This window comes from Myotis daubentonii, chromosome 11 (genome assembly GCF_963259705.1).
Source record: "Myotis daubentonii chromosome 11, mMyoDau2.1, whole genome shotgun sequence".
In the NCBI taxonomy this organism is placed as follows: domain Eukaryota; kingdom Metazoa; phylum Chordata; class Mammalia; order Chiroptera; family Vespertilionidae; genus Myotis; species Myotis daubentonii.
The window spans coordinates 61,457,659-61,480,314 of NC_081850.1; the positions used below are offsets into that span (position 1 = coordinate 61,457,659).

The 22,656-nt window shown below is 48.3% G+C and overlaps 1 protein-coding gene and 1 long non-coding RNA gene across 3 annotated transcripts; one reads left to right on the plus strand and one right to left on the minus strand.

Annotated features, from left to right (window-relative positions):
• Positions 1 to 1,044: 1,044 nt before the first annotated feature.
• KLF4 (KLF transcription factor 4) lies at positions 1,045 to 6,156 on the minus strand. Of its 2 annotated transcripts, XM_059657580.1 has the most exons (5): positions 5,633 to 6,154; positions 5,397 to 5,517; positions 3,726 to 4,716; positions 3,467 to 3,631; positions 1,045 to 2,129 (listed from the first exon to the last, which is right to left on the minus strand). In XM_059657580.1, exons 1-5 carry the CDS (start codon positions 5,635 to 5,637, stop codon positions 1,954 to 1,956), a joined length of 1,458 nt encoding a protein of 485 aa, XP_059513563.1. In that variant the 5' UTR covers positions 5,638 to 6,154; the 3' UTR covers positions 1,045 to 1,953. The 2 variants fall into 2 exon arrangements, with proteins under 2 accessions (XP_059513563.1, XP_059513564.1); XM_059657581.1 differs by lacking the exon at positions 3,467 to 3,631 and having other exon boundaries at positions 5,633 to 6,156.
• Positions 6,157 to 6,521: 365 nt separating this feature from the next.
• Positions 6,522 to 22,218, plus strand: LOC132212240 (uncharacterized). Its single transcript, XR_009447691.1, has 3 exons — positions 6,522 to 7,720; positions 8,528 to 8,639; positions 21,505 to 22,218. It is a non-coding gene; the product is annotated as an uncharacterized LOC132212240 (long non-coding RNA).
• Positions 22,219 to 22,656: the final 438 nt, after the last annotated feature.

Below are 22,656 nucleotides of genomic sequence, written 5' to 3' on the forward strand. Positions count from 1 at the left end.
TTGCTATTTTTGATTCGCTTTATAAAATGCACACACTACTGGACACTGGATATAGTGGATGGTTAATAAGCAGTCGAAAGGAAATGCCAGTCAGCTTCCATCCACTGGACGATGTGAGTCAGTCACCCACATCACCCTTACAAATATACAGTGCCAGCAAGTTTCACAAATGCTTTTTCCTTTTCTGTGACTGCCACAAATGAACTGCAGACACATAGGGACCCACCTCAAAGCAGTCTCAGTGCAGTTCTAAGCTTTAATCACTTCAGAAATAAGCTTACAAAAACATTTCTTAAAAATGTACTGAATTTTACTTTACACTTAGTTTTGTGACTTTGGAAAATTTGTAATTCTCTGGTCTTGGTCTGTTCAAACAAAAGGGCTAGCCATCTTCAGAGGACTGATGACGTTTTAAAACAATCTGCTGGAGACTTTGATGCTGACTTCTTTAGGGTTATAACTAGAATATCTGCAACACGCACTAAGCATAAATGAGTCCTTTAATCCTCAGGAGGGCACTGTGGAACTATGTTCTTAGGGTTCTCCGCTGTGGGAAGTTTCTTTTGTTACAAATTGTTCTGAATGCAAGGCCAGGCCTCGGAGAGACAGATTTTTATATTTTCATTTCATTTTAAAGAAAAACCATAAGGATCTCTTAAAATGTGAACCTGGAATGTGTGTTTATATTATGAATACTTTCATATTAAACTGAGCAAATTGAAGAATGATTGATCGAGCTCTTTCTGCCGGGAGATTCATACTCAGGTAAGGGAACTGCTTTTCACGTACTTTTATGTACATTGAAAAAAGCAACCTGAAAAGGTAAATTTAATTCTATGAGCTCCATTACTCAGAGTTTTCAGCCCTACCACATAGATTGCATTTATTGCCAAACTAAGTAGTCTTTTAAAGTCTTCTTTTAAATCTGTTGTTGAGATAAAATTTGGCTTTTTAGTGTGCTTTTCTCACGTCCTACCCACTGTGTTTAAACTGACGTTTCTGTTACCTACCTCTTCAGGGAGGAAAACAAAACAAAAGGCAATGTTCAGATAAAATATTATAGGTTTATTTAAAACTTAATTCTCACCTTGAGTATGCAAAATACAAACTCCACAAAATGTTCATTTTACTTTGTAGTTTACAAATATACAAAATAGAAGTTTGCTTAAATTTATATTACATATTTATTAAGGCAAGGAACTATATAGAAAAACACATTTGTTCTGCTTAAGGCATACTTGGGAATAAACCATTGTACAAATTATTGCACATCTGAAACCACAGTGCATAACAGACTGTCTGCATAAAAAAATGTTAAAGTAAACCAGGTGTATTTACCTGACTTAGGTCATACATGTAGATCGGAAGACAAAAATAGATTTTCCTTGTCAAAGTATGCAGCAGTTTGAGAACTTTGGCTTCCTCATTTGGTACCTTTAGAACCAAGACTCACCAAGCACCATCGTTTAGGCTATTGAAACACATTTTCTGTACCTGAATTTCTTCCTCTTCTTCTAACATCATAATAATGGCTTTTAGAAGGCAAAGAGAATACAAGGTGATCTTTATATGTCTATTGCATCGAAACACAATTCCAGGGAATGCTGGTCTTCCCTCCCCCCCGCCCCCCTCCCAACTCACGGATCTAATTTATACCCTGATATCCACAGCTTCCAGTCACCCCCTTGGCGTTTTGTAAGTCCAGGAATATTCAAGTTGGGCTTAGAATTGGAATGATAGAAGATCCAGTCACAGACCCCATCTGTCCTTTGATTTGTCTCTGGGTTTCCTCCCGTCTCCTGATTATCCATTCACAAGTTGACTTGCTGGGAACTTGACCATGATTGTAGTGCTTTCCAGCTGGGCTCCTCCCTTCATTGGGAAGACCGTGTAAAGGGAAAAAAATACTGAATTATCTTCTGGCAGTGTGGGTCACGTCCACTGTTTGGGGATTTAAAAGTGCCTCTTCATGTGTAAGGCGAGGTGGTCCGACCTAGAGAACGCCCGGTCGCACTTCTGGCACTGGAAGGGGCGGTGCCCAGTGTGTTTTCGGTAGTGCCTGGTCAGTTCATCTGAGCGGGCAAACTTCCACCCACAGCCTTCCCAGTCACAGTGGTAAGGTTTCTCACCTGTAACAGGAAAATAAAGCCGTTAAAGCCATGGCTGAAGGATGAAAAACAGACAGATGATGGGTACACCTGAAATCTATATAATTGTGTTAACCAATGTCACCCCAATAAATTCAATTTAAAAAAATGGAGATTTCTAAAAACAAACAAAACAAAACAAAAAATGAAAGGGTTGAAGAAACATATACCATGCTAACAGTAGTTAAAAGAAAAGCTGGAGTAGCTATAGTAATTTCAGAGAAAGCAGACTTCAGAACAAGGGTAATTATCAGGGATAAAGAGGGGTGTTGCATAATGATAAGGGGGTCAATTATCCAAGAAGACATAGCAATCCAGGATAAGTCCACTGAAACAGAAAGCAGATTGAATTTGACCTCAGTAATAAAAACAGAGATACAATAAGAACAACGACGACGAAGAATTGGCCATTTGGAAAACTGGAGCCCAAATACTAAAACCAACTCCCCAAGTACCCAACTCTGAAAGGACCCAGGAATGTCTTTCTATCACTTAAGACCATATTAACTTTCAGACTATAAGAATGCGTTATGTATATTCTTTTTTGCTTTTTGTTTTATTTAAGGAGGCATTAGCTAGATAGTTGATCAGTGAAAACACACAAATCCACCTCAACCTACACTTCTAGAGGGCTAACATTTTCATTCTTTTGCAGTCAAGATATCACAGTGGTAGAAATGAATTTGGAAATTATGTCTGCTAGTGTGTCTCCCCCAGCCCAAGCCAAGTTATAATAGCCTATCCCATTAAATTGGGTGTAAAAAGCCACTTTTTCTGTACCCACATTTCTGTAATTTTCCTGAATAGAACAACTCCACACAACCTTGTGGACCTACTTACGCTGACATGGAAGTTCATCCTAAACCAGGACCCCAGCAATCGGACCCATTACATTCTTGAAATGTAAATAAAACCTAATTATTAAGACTAGAACTAAAAATAGAAAGGGTGAATCTAGGAAGGGAACAGCTAATGAAAATTGTCTAGAAAGTAAAAAAAAAAAAAAAGGATGAAAAGAATCCCATCCACTGCAAAGTATAATTTCTTGATTCCAAGGGCAATGCTTTGCTAGGAGAGGCCCATGTTCAGCCTGGAGTCTCCCTGCCTTTGAAAGGCCTGACAAAACTGCACATTCAAGCACTGATACCATCCATCAAGCAAAAGGCTCCTGGGCAAAAAAGTAGGCGCCCGTTTGCTGCTCTCCCGGGATCCAGGAGATGGAGGAGATAGACTGTACCCCACATCCCAAGAGAGACCATAGTTATCGGGCGGGGCTGGACACCCCCCCTCCTTTCCACCACGGCTGTCCGTCCTCCTACCTGTGTGGGTTCGCAGGTGTGCTTTGAGATGAGAGCTCTTCGTGTAGGTTTTGCCGCAACCCGCATAATCACAAGTGTGAGTGGCTGTCCTTTTCCGGGGCCAGGACCTTCTCCCCCTCTTAGGTTTGGGCTCCTCTGGCATGCAGGACCCGGGTGGCATGAGCTCTAGGGGCGAAGAAGCGGGGGCGGTCAGCCTCATCCCGTGGGCCCCGGCACACGCCGTGCTCCCCAGCCCGAACAAGGAATCCCCAGGACTGACCTTGGTAATGGAGCGGCGGCACCTGCGGCTGCATCTGGTCTGGCAGGAAGGGTGGGTAGTTGGGCCCCGGGTGGGGGTGGAAGCCCGGGGGCAGCGGCAGGGCAGGATGACAGTCCCTGCTGCTCAGCAGTTCCTCGGCTCCCAGGGTCGGGGTAGTCCTGTTGGGGAGCTGCCGCCCCAGGGGGAAGTCGTGCGCCGTCGGCCGGTGGCCGTTGCTGAGAGGAGGTCCCGTGCCCAAGTGGGCCTCCAGGGGCCGGCCGACCGTGCACGAAGAGACCGCCTCCTGCTTGATCTTGGGGCACATGCGTGGCGGCCCGCCGCTGTAGGGCGCCACCACCACCGGGTGGCTGCCGTTCGGGCTGCCTTTGCTAACACTGATGACCGACGGGCTGCCGTACTCACTGCCGGGGGCGCTCAGCGACGCCTTCAACACAAACTTGCCCATCAGCCCGCCACCTGGCGGCTGTTGCTGTTGCGGCGGAATGTACACTGGGTCCAACTCGGGCCGAAGGAGTTCGGCCACGAAGCCGCCCGAGGGGCTCACGTCGTTGATGTCCGCCAGGTTGAAAGGAGCCGTGGGAGGGGGCGCAGACTCGCGGCCATACAGGAGACCGCCGCTGGTGCTGCCGGGGGCCACGCCCGGGCCCCCCTCGGGCCGGATCGGGTAGCTGAAGCTGCAGGTGGAGGGCGCACTGGCAGGGCCGCTGCTCGACGGGGAGGACGACGAGGAGGCCGAGGCAGACGAGGACACGGTGGCAGCCACGGACTCCTGATGGGACAGCGAGTTGGAGAGGATAAAGTCCAGGTCCAGGAGATCGTTGAACTCCTCCGTCTCTCTCCGGGGAAGGAGCGCCGGGTTGCTGCCGCCGCAAGCCGACCCGACTCCGCCGCTCTCCAGGTCGGTGGCCACGGTCGCCGCTGCCAGGTCGTACGGGCGGCCGGGAAGTAGAGGAGGAAGTCGCTTCATGTGGGAGAGCTCCTCCCGCCAGCGCTGAGGGGACAGGGCGGGAGAGGGGCCGTCAGTGGTGGTCTCCAGCCGCCACCCGACATACTGGCAGACCCAGCGCGCCTACGTCGCCCAGGCGTGGGGAACGAGCAGGCAGGCAGCGCCCGGGGGCTCCAGTGCCAGGGCTGCAATCTCGACCCACACCCGGGTCCGAGGAGAGGCGGTGCGTCCATACGGAGGGTGTTAAGTTGTGTCTGCCCGATTGCGTGTGAGCAAGCGCCTCGGCTCGCCAGCCAGAGTCCCTCCCTCGCCAGATCCCTGGGACGCTCCCGCCGTCCCAGAAATTGGGACACCGAGGCTCTCCCGGTGTGTCCTAGCCACGGGGACGCCTACGCGCCGAGCTCTCAGGCCCAGCCAGTGTCTGTGGACACAACCACCTCCCGCCCGGTGGCCCGCGCGCCCGCCCTGCCGCCTGCACCCCGGAGGACGTGTGCGGACCGGGTGTGCGCCTCCGGCGGCTCCGCCGCGTCCAGACCACACGCACGTACGGCTGAGCCCAGGGCGCGGAAGCCGCCTCGGGAAGGCTGCGGAGCCCGTGCAGTGTCCACCTCCTCCCCTGACTCCGAGGTGGTCCTCGGTGACCCAGGGCTCCGCCCGTCCCCACCCTACCCACAGAAGGTCCCCCCCCGCCCCGGCTTACCCCCATGGCCAAGGGCAACACTCACGTTATTCGGGGCACCTGCTGGACGCAGTGTCTTCTCCCTTCCCGCGGGGCCGGACGCGAACGTGGAGAAGGACGGGAGCAGTGCGTCGCTGACAGCCATGTCAGACTCGCCAGGTGGCTGCCTGTGGGCCGGGAGGGGCGCACACGGAGGGAGAAGTCAGGGGCCCACTCTCGATCACCACTCCGGCGTGTCCCACCCCGACCCGCACCCCTCCCTTCGCCCCGCGCTGCACCTACCTCATTAATGTGGGGGCCCAGAAGGTCCTCGGCAGGCCGAAGCAGTGGGGATACCCCGAACCCCAAAGTCAACGAAGTGGGAAAAAAAAAGACTTAGAAACGAAGTCAAAACCAAAACCCCAAATTGCCCGAGATCCTTCTTCTTTGGATTAAATATAAATGGTAGATGCCCGTGTTTTTTTTTTTTTTTTAAAGTTCCTTTGTATACAAAAGTTCTTAAAAAGTCGTAAACTCGTATAAAAATGGGCAATCAGCAAGGCGAGTAAGTAGGTCCGGTGGCCGGGCTGCTGTCTTCGACTCAGCAGAGTCCCCCACCGCTGTCGCTGTCGCCGCGGCTGTCGCCGGGAGAGCTGGGGCTGTGGCCGGGGTGGCGGGCGGGCGGCGCCGCCAGGTGAGACTGGCCGCGGTGGCGCGGAGCTGCGGACTGGGCGGCGGCACAGGGCGCGGAGTCCGGGGGGCTGCGCGAGGCGCGCGCGGCCATGGGCGCTGGCCGCAGGCGGGTGGGTGGGTGGGGGGCCGGAGGGGCGGGGAGGGGCACTTGGCGGCTCCCGGTGCCGCCGCCGCCCGCCACCGCCTCTGCTCCCCGCGCGCCCGCAGCCGCGCTCGTTCTGTCGGGCAGGAGAACTGCCGGCAGCCGCCGCGCACTCCTTACTTATAACTTTTGGCTCTCCCGCCCTTCCCCCCGCCTCCTACTGGCAGTGAGCGGCAGCGCGCCTCCAGGCCCCGCCCCTCCCATTCTTTTCCTCTCCCTCCCGCGGCCCCCCGCGCGTTGCCATGGCAGCTAAATAAACAAACTCGGCGCACGTGGGGGCGGGGGGAGGGAGGGGCGCGGGCGGGGCTCAGCCAGCCCGTGACGCCAGCCCGGCAGCTGGCGGGCGGGAGCCACGCTGACGCCGGCGGCGGGCCTGGCGTGGGGCTCCGGGTACCGGGCGCCGGTCCGGTCGCCGGTCTGGTCGCCGCGAGGCCTGGGCAGTCCCTGGGTTCGAAGCCCGCGGCTGAGAAGGCCGGTGGGGGCCGAGGGGGTGGGTTACGCGCTCGCCGCTGTCTGCGCCCTAAAAGCGCGATTATCCGCCTGACTCATCCAGCCCTCGGTCCCTCCAGTACGCACGCGGGAGCCGGGCTCCGGTCCCGAGCGCCGGTGCGGGCGCTTGGCCTGGCCTCGCACGGCTCTTCGTGGGCTCTTCTGCCGGGTGGGGGCTGGGGGGTGCGGAGAGGAGGCGGGTGCCCAGCACCGTGCAACGAAGACAGGGGGCCCGAGAGAACCGGGGTGGTGGTGGTGGTGGAGGGGGGTGTTCCTCTCCTGGGAAGGACGTGAAGAGACCGGAGTGGGGAAAGGAGCAAAGGTTTTGACATTTAAAGGAGCGAGGAAGGCTCATGGTTTGCTTTGGCGTGGGGACGGACAGAGGGGCTGCGAGTGAGACACCTTTCAACCAGGGAATCTCAAAGGGAATCTCAAAGCACTTTACAAGCCACGCACTCTCCTTTCCGCTTTATGGGTGAGCACACTGAGTCACAAAGAGGTGAAATGGCGAGATGAAGGTCAAACGGCAACTCGCTCGCCTGGCTCGGGCTCCGAGCGGTCCCCCTCCCTGCGGGCACTGAGCCGGGAGGTGGAGCGCTGCGGTGGGACCCCCGGCTCCAGCGGGGCACACCGAGCTGGCGGCTGCCGCCTCCGTCCGCCGGGAAGAGAAGAGGAAACGGCGATCGTTATTTCGGGCTTACAACTCTGCCTCCCCACCCCGAGTCCCCCCTTAGTTTGTGATCAGTAGTTTTCCAGCCGGGAAATGTTTTCGCCCTCATCTTCTCGGCAAAGAGTGCCTTTTTTTTTTTTTTTTTTTTAACGTGAGTGTGGTGTTCGGTATCGCTTGCTGAACTTCCGCTTGCGAGGTGTTTAGCTTGGATTCAGGCGCGCCGAGGGCTCCACCCGCCCTTTCCACCGACAGCCCCCCATTGGGAAACGCTGCCGCCCTGGCCGCCTGGTGTAGGCCCAGGAAACAAAAGGGAGGAGGGGGGCTTGGAAACGCGTGGAAGCCCCATCCCTGGGCAGAGTGTGCACCCACCTCCATTGAGCTCTAGCTGCCGGCTACTGTAAGTCCTTGTCACCTGTTGGAGTCCTGAGACTATGTTCCCTCTTAGGTCTCCTCAGGGTAGGTGTGATCCCTGGTGTTCCCACTCCTTACCGACCTCAGAAGCATTCTTGGAATGCATCTCTCCCCGAGCTCACCGGGCCCTTTCCGCCAACGCTGGGTCCTAGGTCCGGAGAATCGGACTCCCTGGAAGGTGACTTCCATCTCCTAACTGGGCTCTGGCTAAGGGCTGTGAAGGCCTGAAGGTGGCGAGAGGGGCGGGCGGGCCTGGCTTTGACAGGAAAATCCTGCCCCTCCCTCCCATGGCCTAGAGGGGTTCAACCCCACCCCATAGGAGCAGGCCAGTTACTTTAACTCTGAAGATACTGCCCCTTTCAAAAGGAGGACTCAAGAAAGGAAACACACCTGTTACCCCCTCCCCCCTCTTTGTGATGACAAAACATTTCTGGGGATGCTAGGACTTCAGGGTTGTGTGGAAAAGTTATCCCCTTTTCCATGAAGGCCAAGGTTCCCAAACCCCAGTGAACTTGGATGAGCCCTTGATTGGCAGCCATCAGCCTCAGGAGGTAAACATGTAAGTCGGGACTTGGAGTTTCCAACCTAGGTAGCCAGTTCCTACGGTTTTTCTCTGCTTTGTTTTAATTTTTCTAAGTAAGGCAGTAGCCCTTGCCCTTTAACAAAAGTAACCACCACAAATGAAAAAAACAATATTACACAGATGAATTGGAAAGCCACTATTATTATGTCATATAATCAAGACAAGATTCTGTAACTCAATTTAAAAAGACAAACTTGAATTTCCCAATAGGTCTTTTGGAGGAAGAAAGCCAGTCCTCCTTTGTGGCAGGCAACTATCTGGTGAGTCCTCTGGTTGCATCATAAAGGGAAATCGCTAGATTCACCTCGGATTTCTAAAAGAGGTAAGGAACTTCGAGTTCACAAATCATCGCCTTTCAAGGCAAGTGCCTGGTGTGACAGCAGGGTTATGACCCTCCCTCTCTCCAGAACAGGTAGGTCCAGAAGAGTTAAGTTCCTGCCCTATATAATTTATAAACATGAGGATGAGTAAACCTTTGATGACTAAATTGTACTCTAAAATAATAATAATAGAAGACAGCCTGTAAAGAAGAATTAAATACTTACTGGTGACTTTATTTCAGCAAACCGATATTACAAGTTTTGTGGTATGGAAGTTAATTATTAACGTCCTTGGAATTATAGATTTTTTTTTTTCAGTATAAACTGCATTAGTAGGCAGAAGGTGTGATGGAAACCATTAGTGCTGGGGGATTAATATGGAGCCAGGCAGGGGGTGTGATAGATGGAGGAAGCTGCATGGGGTCTCAGTGAGGGCTGCACCAGAACTGGGCAGTGGATCTGGGCACCTGGCTACACAGGATTTAGGAAGAGCTGCTTTTATTTTATTTTATTTTGGGGGCCAGGGAGAAAGAGATGCTTTTAATGAGGAGAAAACAAGAGATCATTTTAAATATCCAAGTTGTTTTTGAAATGAAATACCTCCTGATGAATAACTGTGAGAACGGCTTCCCTCAGCCTCCACTTGCATCCCTTTGTAAACTCCAGCTCCTTTAACCCCAGTCTTGTGTGGAGGTTAAGAAAGTGGGCGGCAGGACTAGTTGTCCTGGGTTTGTGTCCTGGCTCTGCTGCTTTCTAGCTGGGCAAGTTGCTTAACCTCGCCCTGCCTGTCTGTCCTTCCATGAAATGGGGATGTTAATAGTACCTGCGTCTTAAAGTGATGAGGAGGGTAGGTGGGATCTTGTAAGTCAAGTATGGAGCACAGGACCTGACCCTCAGCATGTGGTCTCCGGGGGACCGTAAGCTTCATGAGGACAGGTGCTATTTTCTCCACTACCGTATCCCCAAGTCCCAGTCCAGAGCCTGCCCAGCACGTGGTCATGCTCTGTGTTTGTTGAATGAATGAAGCATGTGCTTTTTGAACAGTCCGTCAGCAGGAAGCCTGCCTTTCCTTTCAGTTCTCATCAATCCCCGTTCTTGTCAGGAACCTCCTGTCACCCAGACTCTTCTCATAGTTTTCCCCAGGTTATTTCCTTATTTCCTCATTCTTCCTCAGCTTCCCAAGCTAGAAACCCAGATTTCCCTTGATTCCTCCCTCACTTTATTTGAACTGGGCACCAGGCGTCCAGGAAGTTCAACAATTTCCATTTCTAAGTCTCTCTCTCTCTCTCTCTCTCTCTCTCTCTCTCTCTCTCTCTCTCTCTCTCTCTCTCCTACTGCAAGTTGGGCTGCCTTGTTTCAGGCACTCCTTATGTGTAGCTTTTAATTATTGCTGTGACCTCCAAACTGTTGCCTCTCCTTGTTCACCGCCCCAGTAGTCCCACTGGAATTTCCCTGCTAGATCCAATCCACTTGGCGCACCAATCACCAAGCTCCCTTCTGCTCACCTCCCGGCTACCAGCTCCCCTCAGGCTGAGGGAGCAGGACCCAACTTCTGAGCCTGACGTACCAATCTCTTCCTACTCGGGCGCTAACACACTTTACAGGATCATCTCTGGGGACTGACCCCACCCTCCCTAACCGTTAAGGGGATGTTCTCTCAAGTCTCTGAATACCCGCTGTGCATTTTCACTGGCCGTTTTTCCTGTCTGAATGCCTCTTCTCCCCTCGGGGGCCCTCCTCATTCTCAAACCCCAGAGCCCCCCTCTGAATTGTCCCGTGGCCTGTTAGTCCCCATCCAGGTTTGAACTGTTCTCTGAGCTCTACTAAAGCCGTGCGGTGACTCGGCCATGCCACTGGCCCAGGGGACTGCTATTGTCTGATTATTTGTTTGTGGCTTGTGTCCCACTGTGGCATCTTCAGGACCAGTGCCCAGGAAGTATTCAGTGTAGGATGAAGGAAGTGAGCAAACCTGCCCGCGTGAAACGATTTGTCTGGGAGCCCAGCTTGTCCATAATGTTTCTCTCTGGTTGCGAGTTCACTGGCTTGGTACTGTTTTCCATTCCTTTTCTTTCTCCCTCCGATTCTTTTCCTTCTTTGAAAAGCTCTGTGGAAGAGACCGAAAATAAAGCCCTTCATAACTCTGGCCTCTCCAAACAGTTGGACAAAAAGAGAGAGAACGGCCTGGCCAAGGCATTGTAATAAAACCAACTCGAAAACACAAACAAAAATAACCAAAAGGCAAACCAAAACCAAATGGAGAAAGAGTCCACTCTTTTCTGTAGCCAAATCCATTGCCTTTAAAACCCAAACAGTGGGTATTGAAGTTTTTAGAGCAGAAAATGAATCACAGACATTAAAAAGTTGATTCTCAGAAACATAATTTTAAATTTTTTTTCACGAACCTTTAGGTTTGATCATTTAAGTTATGTTCTTAATCCCCCCCCCCTCAAATTTAGGCCCAATGCATTCTCGAAGCTATTTAAAAAATAAGCTCTAAATGTAATGGGGTGATCTTAAAAACTTTTGAACTATTCTGACAGTAGTGTATTAGATTCAACTATCCAGTGTCCTCAGCCTGTATGTTAAGAAGATACAAACAACAACAATAAAAAACCCAGAAACAAACAACAAAACCCTCTTTTCAGGTTGTTTATTTTTAAATGTAATATAGTACATAGTAATATGTTTTAAAAGTATAATATGTAGTAATATTTCTCTTAAAAGAAATTAGGGTCTGGCATTTACCATTTTTTAAAAACTCTCATTTTAATTAGCATTTTTTTTTAAAATTTTGTTTGATTTTTAGAGAGAGAATAAGGGGGGGGGGAGAGAGAGAGAGAGAGAGAGAGAGAGATCAATTTGTTGTTCCACTTATTTATGCATTCATTGGTTGTTGCTTCTAGGTGCCCTGACCTAGGATCAAACTCAGAGCTTTGGTGTATCAGGATGATGCTCTACCTCGCCAGGGCCTAGCATTTACCCTTTTATCTAGTCTGATTGTTTTTTCTTTCTTTTATATGCTTGTTTTTAAGGCCATAAAAATACTCTGATACTATATGCATTTGAAAATAAATACAGCATTTAAAAGTAAATGACCTAGCAAAGAAGGCAAATCAGTAGGAAATGACCTGTTGCTGGAATTTCCTCCTTGATTTCCCTGGCCTAATACACTCTTTCCCAAAAAAAGAATTAGAATCAAAAGGAGAACTAAGACAGTATATTCTCAAAGATACTATTTTCTTTTTTATATATATATTTTATTGATTCTTCACAGAGAGGAAGGGAGAGGGATAGAGAGTTAGAAACATTGATGAGAGAGAAACATCAATCAGCTGCCTCCTGCACACCCCCCACTGAGGATATACCTGCAACCAAGGTACATGCTCTTGACCAGAATCGAACCTGGGTCCCTTCAGTCTGCAGGCCAACGGTCTATCCACTGAACCAAACCGGTTAGAGCAGATACTATTAATTTAACAGCCTTCCTCCCTCAGAATTGTAGATTAGGACAATGTGGCCCTTCTGGGAAAAACACAGTACCTTGGTTTCAATCAGAACGGAGGTGAAATTTTTGCAGTATGGAAAGTGTAGGGATTTTGAGGTTTGAAAATGAATGCTTCACACCCTGAGAAATGCAAACGAGAAACAAACAATTCTGTGTTTAATTTTCTTCTCAGTCTGCGGGCAGCACAAGAAGATAGGGTATTTTTGCCAATTTGACATTATGTACTTGGAGCTAGGGAAATGATTTTTTAAAAAATAACAATGCATTTGATTACCCTGCGGTTGCCTCTTCTTCACAAACATTGTGTTTGTTAATCATTTTAATGTACCAACTGGTGGGGAGTGCTGGGAGGGATGGCCAGTGTTAATGTGGAAAAAAAAAAAAAGACCAAAATAAGTTTCTGCAGTACTCAGATATCTCCTATTGTGCTTGATGCACTTTTCAAAGTCGATCATTCAAATGTAGACGCAGCTATATCAATGGATTATCAGAAACATCTTAGGAGAGGAAGCTCTGGAATAGTTACCTAATCTTAGTGGCATTCCCAGAATTATGATAGGGATTCAAGAAGGTAATCTACTCAAAGACAGTACTCAGTCTGTGTTGTCAGTTACTGATGAATTTTTCTGGTTGCCGCTTTCACCCAGCAAAGTGCTCCAAGTGATGTGTTTATGGGAAATACAGAACTGTTGGATTTCAGTGTTCTGTGTTTCATTCAACAAACTCGGTTTTCCAAGGAAATAGAAACTCTTTTGGGCTTCTTTAAAGCCAAGACACTATCTTTGGGCTGAGTGCAGATTACAGTGTCATTATCTGAGTTGAATTCTTTGCACCCTTTAGCTACAGCTCAGTGAAGGGAGGGTCTTGGCAGAATTCACTGGGTTAAGGAAGATGAAGGAATGGCTAGGATGAAAGTAGTGTAGAGATAAAGAGCAACCAAAGGACCTGTATGCATGCATATTAGCATAACCAATGGACACAGACACGAGGTGGTGGGGGCTTGCCCTCCGGTATGGGAGTGGGTCAATGGCGGGGGGGAGGGGGCGGCGGGGAGGGAAGGAGGCATGTAATACTTTAAACTATAAAAAAAAAAGTAGTGAAAAGGCAACCATGTTTGTTACATTCGTTGTTTGGTGGAAAAAGGAAAAATAAAAAAATAGTGTAGAGACTCTGAGGGAGATGGCTGGGACAGCCACCCCTAAATTTGGATTCCAGGCCCTGTGCTACCTCTAACTAGCCAGATGACCTTGGGCAAGTTATGTCATCTAGCTGCTCTCTACTTTCCCTGTCTGTAAATTGGGGCTATGAATGTCCTGGCCTCACAAAGCTGTTTTGAGGATTAAGTGAGATAAAGGATGTGAAAGCTGCCATTGTTTCTCCCCTCCAGCAAGGAAACCTGACTTGGTTATCCCAGTTTTAACCATTCTGCAGTACCACACGTTGGGAGCTGATTCAATTCTGCATCTGAGGACTAACGTGCTTTCTCACTGTGTTTTCTTTGCCCCTTCACACCCCAACGTCCCTACAGATGCAACAACCAAGGACCAGGCTCAGCTAAAACCTCACAGAGATACTGTTAAGTAGGGCCAGGTGTAAATTTACATGGGAATCACACTTCCTGGGTTTGTGCCAGGACTTGCCAAGGCCTTTTCTTTTGGTTGTGTCAAATCTAGAACAACGGCGAGTGACCTGATCCCTTCCTAAGCCAGTCAAGAGTTAGGTTGGACAGAGGGGCATTTCAAAGTCAAGATCACCATTGAAGAATGATATGCTGGTTGACTGTGTCGGCCATGTTCTAACCTTGTCCTTCCTGGGAGAGTCCTGGAAGGACTCGTGTTCTCCCTTCAGGAAGCGGAGGAAGCATGGACATTCGGATTAATAATTAACATCGTGACTGTCAGACGCTGAACCAAGCAGTGTGCTAAGCACTTCATAGGCACTAACTCCTTTCCCCTCTGAGGCGGGTGCTGCCAGTGGTGCACTAGAAGGAGGGCTTCAAGGGGCAAAGACCCTGCCTGCCTCACTCTTATTCCAGAACATAGTGTGGTTTGCCGGTACATAAGAGGTATGCAATAGATATTTGTTTAATAAGTGCACTCGTCTCTCTCTCTCTCTCTCTCTCTCTCTCTCTCTCTCTCTCTCTCTCTCTCTCTCTCTCTCTCTCTCTCTCATGCACTGGGTTCCTGGTTCCTGGCTCCTATGGCAGGGGATATACTCCCCTGTGCCCTGGTGGCTTATGGCCATGTGGGCCTCCACACATGGAATAATAGGCTTTAATGAGCTTGAATGCTGAACTACACCTGGCTACAGCATGGAACGGAAGTTCTGGACACTGGCCTATTTTTGGAACCCCAGTTGCACCTTTTCCAGGACTGGATTCTCTCAATAAGCTTTGCTTCCACTAAAAAATAAAAATAAAATAGAACAAATGAACCCCATGTTACAGTTAAAAACTACAGTGTAGAGTGGCTAAGTGGCAGGCCCAGGGCTGTGCAGCTAAGTAAGTGAGGCAGCCAGTGTTCCTGGAGCCCACTCAGGGAAGGCGGCATCACCACTCTCTGTGCAGCCTTCAAGGGTCCTTGTTTGCCCCTGTCCTCAGCTGTGCAGGCTCCGCTGCCCCCAGAGTTCTTCCATCAAGTTCTCCAGAGAGTAAACCTGTGATTTTCTGCCCAAGTTGAGGGGGAAAGCAGTCACCCAGCTGCATCAGGCTGGGGAGGAATCTTAGCGCCTAACTGGATGGATGGATGGATGGATGGATGGATGGATGGATGGATGGATGGATTTTTCCAACTGCTGCTTATATAGACTTTCAATCGATAATCTTGTTTTCATTGCCACACATACCTTACTTTCAGGGTAATGTGGTGTTTCCACTTCCTGAGACTTCCGTCCGAGGGTCCAGCACTTTCAAATCAGTCGCTTCATTTCCCACGTTCTCTGACCTGAGTTTATAGACAGTTTGTCCATCTGCTTCCCAGCTCCCACTCTGTCCTGGTCAGTTTTGTCTTTTCAGTTTCCTTATGATCACTTGAATGGGGTTTCAAAGGAGCATCAGAAAACACATTTGTGCCCTTGCTGGGTAGCTCAGTTGGTTAGAGCATCGTCCCATTATGCAAAGGTTGTGGGTTTGATCCCTGGTCAGGGCACAACAAGAAACAACTAATGAATGCATGAGTAAATGGAAGAGCAAATCAATGTTTCTCTCCCTTCTCCTTCCCTCCCTTTCTTTCTCTCTAAAATAAATTTAAAAAACCCCCCACACAAACACATTTAATAAATAAATAAAATCCTGTGATCCTTTTACTGTGTTACTTTTTAAAGTTAAGTTTCTGATTTCAAAAATTAATGCTTGCTTATTTTCCAAATCCTACCAGTCCAGATATAAATTTTCAGAATTTTTATGCATATATGAAAATATTAAAATTTGTTTTTAAAATACCAATTACCATTTCACACAGTTTTGTAAATTTTATTTTCACTTAGCAATGTACCACAGACATCCATGTTAATAGATAGATATACCTTATATTTTTATTATTTATTTATTTTAAAAAAATTTTTTTTTACTGATTTCAGAGAGGAAGAGAGAGGGAGAGAGAGATAGAAGCATCAATGATAAGAGAGAATCATTGATTGGCTGCCTCGTGCACAGCCCACACTGGAGATCGAGCCCACAACCCTGGCATGTGTCCTGACCAGGAATTGAACCGTGACCACCTGGTTCATAGGTTCACACTCAACCACTGAGCCATGCTGGTCGGGCTGATAGGCCTTTTAAATACTGGCATCTGCATACATCAGCTTTGGGGCTAGGCAGTGTTTGGACTTCCTCCTGACTCAATGTTGGAATGTAACTGGAGGCTTCCACTTCGCACACATGGAAACAGAGGCCTCAGGAGCGGGGGAAACTTCCCCATGCCACACTCGAACAGAGCTGGGGCTGTGAAATACGTGTCCTGGGCCCCAGCCAAGTCCAAGCCTCCTTCCTGCATGGAACTGACACAGAAACCCCTCCAACCTGCCCTTACTAATGCCCCTTTCCTTCTTGAAGCCAGAGTCATGGACCTCAGGAGGGGAGGAGGAACCGTGTGGTCTCTAAGACCTTCCTCCTGCTCTAGGTTCTTTGCATATGTTATGCCTACAAGGATCCTGCGAGGTCTGTATTAGTAAGTCTATTATACAGAGGAGGAAGTGGAAGAGCTGGGACTCAGCTCATCAAATTAGTGATCTGTGCCCAGTGCTAAGATCTAGCACCAGGGACTCGAGGAGATCTGTTTTAGAATGAACACTGTGGCTGTGTGTGAGTTGGATTTAAAGGAAGAAAGAGTGGTGTCAGCATAACCCATCTGCCCTATGTGGCGAAAGAAGATGTTTCCTGGGAAAACTGAAGACACTGACGCCGCCTCCCCACTAACATGCACCAGTTCAGGCGTCAGAGTGAAACCTAGCAGCACAAATAACTTCCCAAGGCTCCATCTAGCTCTTCCAGGATCCGTGCTGCTGGGGTCGAGCGCAGGCGGGACACAATGCTTGCTGGCCGAGCCGCGTTCTGGAATGACTGAGCTGTCCAGCACGGCTAGTGGGTAAATGTCAAGTAAACACCAAATTCAAGTGCAATCTAACTATTGTGCTGGGACTGTTTGCTTTAGATATAATAGTCGGCAGGAAGGGAGAAGGAGCCCGAGGAGGAAAAATATATGTAACTTCAGAAGGCAAATCGTGAGCGTTGGGAGCCCTCCCTGGGCCAGCTGGAATGTCGCAGAGACCAACGTCAAATAAATAAAGAGCCTCCACTCCATGTTGCAAAAATAAGCATGTCCATTTGCTTGAAAAAAGTTTTTCAGATGAGGGAACATTTTCCAGTCAATCACCCCGCAGCAAAGTCATCCTGTTGAATTTGTGACTCACAGGCTCTCTGTGTCAATAGACAGGGAGCTGGCCCAGCGTTATGACTTCACTGGGAGATGAAGCAGAAGTTGGGATGAGGCTGGGCTGGCGTTGAAACAGGACTCTGAGCTCTGACAAGAAATAGCAAAGGAAAGTCTGACCGCTCGCTCGCAGGATGGGTAATCACATTTGTTGGTCCCTTTTCTTTCTTGCTTGCTTGTCTCCCAGAAAAGGACCAACTTAAACTTTGACTGACTTCATCCTTTCCTTGCATCAGCTTTGATGGAGGACCTGGCCATTGTGAGGGCTACAATGGATGGGGATCACGTGGGCCTGGTGCGCTATGCACATTGTCACCACATTCCATCCTCATAGCTATTCTATAAGGTGGTGGGTATTCATGGTATTCTATAGGTGAGGATATTAATGCCCACAGAGCTTAGGCATCTTTGTAAGCTCTAGGCCAAGGATAATGATTATTTTTTAAATCCTCACCCAAAGGTATGTTTTTATTGATTTTTAGAGGGAAAGGTGACGGAGGGAGAGAGATCAATGTGAGAGAGAAATAAACATTAATTGGCTGTGGTTGCCTCCCAGACGTGCCCCGACGGGATTGAACCCACAACCGAGGTATGTGCCCTGGTTGGGTAGTTCAGTTGGTTGGAGCATCGTCCCGTACGCCACCAGGTTTCTGTATGATAGTTGAACAGCCTCCCCTTTTGCTGTCCTACTATAAGCCAGACGCAAATCTTGGCACTGGGACCCCACAGATAAGTGAAAAGTGGTTCCTGTCCTGACCGGTTTGGCTCAGTGGGTAGAACATCAGACCACAGACTGAAGGGTTGCAGGTTTGATTCCTGGTCAAGGGCACGTATCTCAGTTGTGGGTTCGCACCCTGCCCCTGGTTGGGACATGTGCAAGAGGCAACCAGTCGATGTGTCTCTCTCACATTGATCTCTCTCTCTCTCTCTTGCCTCCTCCTCCCTCCCTTTCACTCTCTCTAAAAATCAATGGGAAAAAATGTCCTCAGGTGAGGATTAAAAACAAAGTGGTCCCTGCCTTTGAGGAGCTCAGGGACCAGCCAGCGACTCTTATCTGGTGTATGTAACTGGCATGAGCAGTGTAGGTTGCCTGGAACCAGGAGATGTTTCAACAAAGTAGCAAGAGGCCCACTGCTTATTTTCCAAGTTGGCACCATTTGCGAATGCCTCAGGAATGCATGAGGGATAGAAAACCACTGAGAGATAATAGACCATAGATGAGCTAAAACGTGATGCCAAACAACTGATCTGAAGGCAAAGCTCGCTGCCAACGGACTTTGTTTGGTATGCTGGTTGGGGGAGGCTTGCTGTTTGGTCTTGTGTAGCCACATAACAAGGATGGGCAGGGAGGCGAGCCCTTCCACGCAGCTGGAAGGCTCGGCCTGCAGACTGGGCGCTCCTGTAACACAGTAGAGAGTTTGGGTTAATCATTTGCTGCATCTGCTCGTCGGGCTCTTTAGCCCTAATGTGAAGGAGGGGATGGAGCAAGTCCCCCGTGGTTCGGCAGTATCGGGATGAATCTGGATGGTTGGATCTGTTCTTGACTTTGTCCACATGGCCTCAGCCTAGATAGTCTCAACCTGAGACTGTGGTTCATTGCAGTGGACCCGCTAGCTCTCAAAGCTGAGCCTTTTCTTCTTCATTCTCCCTGCAACTCTGCTACCCATTGAGCTCATAAAGGAGGTTTGATCCTTTTAGAAAATCTGTTGTCTGACTAGACAAAAGCAGTTCTTAGGGTGGCTTTGCCTTCGTTTTAATATTACATTGATTCTTTCTTCTTCTTTCTTCCTATGGTCTGGTGTTCTCCCAGCTCTGAGCTGTCAGTGTATGTAATATATTCTCTGGTCGCCTCAGTTCTCTTAAAGTTCTAGTCCTTAAAGTTCTAGTCCTCTTGATGGCCGGGAAAATCCTTGAAAGGACTCGGTCAATACTCTTGTTGTTGTTTTTAATCCTCACCTGAAGATATTTTCCCATTGAGTTTTAGAGAGAGTGGAAGAGAGGAGGAGACACACACACAGAGAAACATTGATGTGAGAGAGACACATCGATTGGTTGCCTCCGGCACAGGCCCTGACCAGGGCTGGAGATCAAGTCTACAACCAAGGTACATGCCCTTGCCCGGGATCAAACCTGGGACCCTTCAGTCCACAGGTTGACCCTCTATTCATTGAGCCAAACTGGCTAGGGAAATACTCTTTTGCTGGAGTATACTTTAAAAAATTATTTTGGCTCTGTGTTGTTTGAGCCCTGTGAGTGAGAATGCCCTATAACCATTTTGAATTTCTCCTCTTCTGGTTGGCAAGTATGTGTTCTGCTGTAATCTGCCTGGAAAACAAACAAGAGGGTTTACACTGGTCTCTGTGTCAACCATCTGCCCCCTCAGTGATCTATATAACAATGTAAGTGCTAGAAGGTCAACTGTGTGTGTGTAGGGAGAGAAATTCATTCATTCATTTACATGGCTGATATTTAGGGAGCGCCAGACCAGCTGTGTGTCTGTCTTGGTGCTAAGCATTGGGAATACCAATGGTGAACAAAGATAGATGTGATCCTACCCACAGGGAGCTGACAGTCTACCGCCCGTAGAAAGACATTAATTAAATAATTGTAAAAATAATCACAGGCTAAGAAAGAGGATGCAGAGTCCAGGAAAGCTTATGCCAGGTAGAGCTGGCCTCGTTGGAGTATACCAGGAGTGTAGTGGGGAGAGAAAAGCCATGTTTTCTTTGTGACCTCTGATCCTCAGTGATTAACACAAGTATTTGTGCCCTTGAGTTAGCATGACCTCAATGGTATTTTAAAGTTATTTCACTTTTTAAAAGTTATTTAATGCCCTAGGCTAGGGGCTCAGGGCACAGAAATAAATAAGGTATTGCTTAGGAGACACTCCCCGAAAAATTGCAGTGTAAGGTGCCAAGGGTCATCATAGTAAGTGGGGTGCACAAGGAGCCCCGAAGGGAGAGGGTTGATTCTGCTTGAGGGAGGGCAGAGGAGGGGTATCCAGGCAGATCAAGGCATGAGGTGGGAGAATGCAAGCTGTGGTGGTGGACTGGATGAAACCCAGTGGGGCCAGAGTGGAATGTGTAGGTGGGATTGGCGAATCTTTGGAAAAGTCATTTAGGGACCAAACTTGAGGGGCCCAGTGTCACGACTCCCCTTATGACAAATACTTCTCAAGACCCACATGTTAAAGTTGTATTTTCCACACTTCCAGTGATTGAAGAACCACATTCCCTTTTTTTGACATGGATGTGTTCTACCAGTCCTAAAATGATTGATAGTTTTCTTTAAATCTACTCATTTTCAAGACATTTTAAGACATGCTTAACAATAATGTGCAATATCACAGTCTGGATGTGCTAGCTCAAACCATAATTCAATAAATGCATAACAATGAAAATAATAACTGTTTCACCGTGTGCCATATAAAATCCTTGCGTCCCAGGGTACTCACATTCCATTTTGATAAAAACCATTCTACTGTAGCTCTAGGGGGAGTTAGATGCGGAGAACCAGCGTCCTTCCTTCTTCCATCACTCTGGTGTTACAGTCAGTGATCCAGCCCACTCTCTCCACCTGGATGGCTAAGATTCTATGACCAGGAAAGGGTTACCGCATCCCTTGGAAGAGAAGTTTGGGCTTGGATTTTCTTTTTTATCTATATTCTCTCATTTCTGTGGTTTTGAAGAGCATGCACTGTCCATCCAGTGCCAGTCTGCCACCTCCCTCCTCTTGTGCCCCCCAGCAGTGCAGCTTCCGGTGGTCAGTTACCTGTTTAAAACATACAGTGTGTGTGTGTGTGTGTGTGTGTTCGTTTGTTTTCTGTCCAGGAATATTCATATGAAAAAGGAAGGGAATTTGTAATACTAAGCATCTTGTCTCTGAGTTAATCCTCAAAGCAACCCTGAAACAGTCCCATTTTACAGAGGAAGGAACTGAAGCTCTGATGGATCCAAGTAACCGGATCTCAGGACTGTGTGGCCAGCCAGAGCTGGGCTCTGAATCCAACATTGTCTCAAGATCCAAAGCCAGCGGCTCTGTCTTTGGCTTCTCAATTCACTTGGGCCTATTTCTCATCTACTTAACAGACGCTTGTGAATTCCAGTTATGTACAAAGGGCTCTGCTCTGAGAAGGGAGATTCAGGGAAGAATATGAATGACAGAGGCTGTGTTCCTGGGGCAGTCAGAATTAGAAATAATATATATTTTTAAAAAAAAACAATTAAGTGGAATTAATTTTTAAGTTTAAAAATTAATTGATTTCATATTAACTAATACATGTACATGGGGAAAGATTCAAATAGTTTATGAAAAATCTAAGATTAAAAGCAACACTTTTCCCCGTTACTCCTAACTACTCGGTCTGTTCTACAGATGAAACTGTCATGAGTAGCTTCTTTCTGATTATTTTTAATTTGCTCTGTTGTTCTACAGAGACTTTGAAGCGACTGACAGTGAAGGATAGGTTTTCTTTTCCCTTATAACATTAATAATATAGAAATAGAAAACCAAGTCCCTGAAAAAGAAAAAGAAAAAAGAAGGAAGCTAGCTTTCAATACGGTTGCTATGACTGGACATCAACTGCTTCTTAGCTTCCTGGCAGCCAAGACGAAAAGGGAACAGGCTGTGTTCCGTAGCGCTCATCCACACAGAGGAAGAAGCCCTTTGCCATTCTGGGTCCTCAAGCCTCAAGTTCACTTATTACCTGAAAGCCCACGTAGGGACATCGATAGACATGATCATTAACGTGTTGGGCGACAGTTTTCCCACAAATGCCAATTTTTGTCATTTCTTGTCAAGACCTTTAATTAAGGTCCAGGGCTGACCATGAAAGCAGACATCAGTGAGGGCTTGGCTAACCTGGCTCAACAGAGGACTGCGACACAGAGCAGAAGGGAAGAAAGGCTGGTGAGGGCTACAGGTGAAGTCTAGCAGGAGCTCAGAGGACCGTGGGGTCACAGAAGTCCCCCCTTATCTATGGGGATACCTTCCGAGACCCCCCGTGGCTGCCTGAAAACACGGATAGTACCAAGCCCTAACCAACTTCTTCAACTCTTCTGGGAATACGACGGCAGCTTCTTCATCGCCAGACACAGCCTCTCCAGTGATTTTTGTTTCTTTCAGTCCAAACCTACTCCCGAGTCTGTATAACCAGCTTGGTGACCTGGTGTCACTCGTTTCAGGGGATCCCCTGCTGAAGTCTCCATGAAGGCTCAGTGCTATCTGGTGCCACAAGTTTCTGCCAATCAGAACACATGTTCTGTTCACGTCCTCCACCCACGAATGTAATAATGCCTTTTCCATCGTAACTGTGGCTGTAACTTTTGCAGATGGATGTGTGACAGCAAAACTAGTAGAAATTCTTTTCCTTCCTTACAATTTCATTCTGACCGTAGATCTTAGCAACCTCAGCATGCCATTTGCCCCCTGTCCTTATCAACTTGGCACTTTCACCTTTTCACTTAAAGGAAGTACAGTGGGGCCTTGACTTACGAGTGTCCCGACTAACGAGTTTTTGAGATACCAGCTGTCTCTCGGCCAATTTTTTGCATTGAGTTGATAGAGTAATTTGAGTTAACGAGCTCC

What these genes read in the sequence shown, in the direction of transcription:
- KLF4 (XM_059657580.1), bottom strand. An exon ending in CAGCAGGTGCCCCGAATAAC is followed by an intron (nt 4,717 to 5,396) that starts GTGAGTGTTGCC and finishes CTGTCCCCTCAG; the next exon opens with CGCTGGCGGGAGGAGCTCTC. An exon ending in ACACCTGCGAACCCACACAG is followed by an intron (nt 2,130 to 3,466) that starts GTAGGAGGACGG and finishes TTCCTGTTACAG; the next exon opens with GTGAGAAACCTTACCACTGT.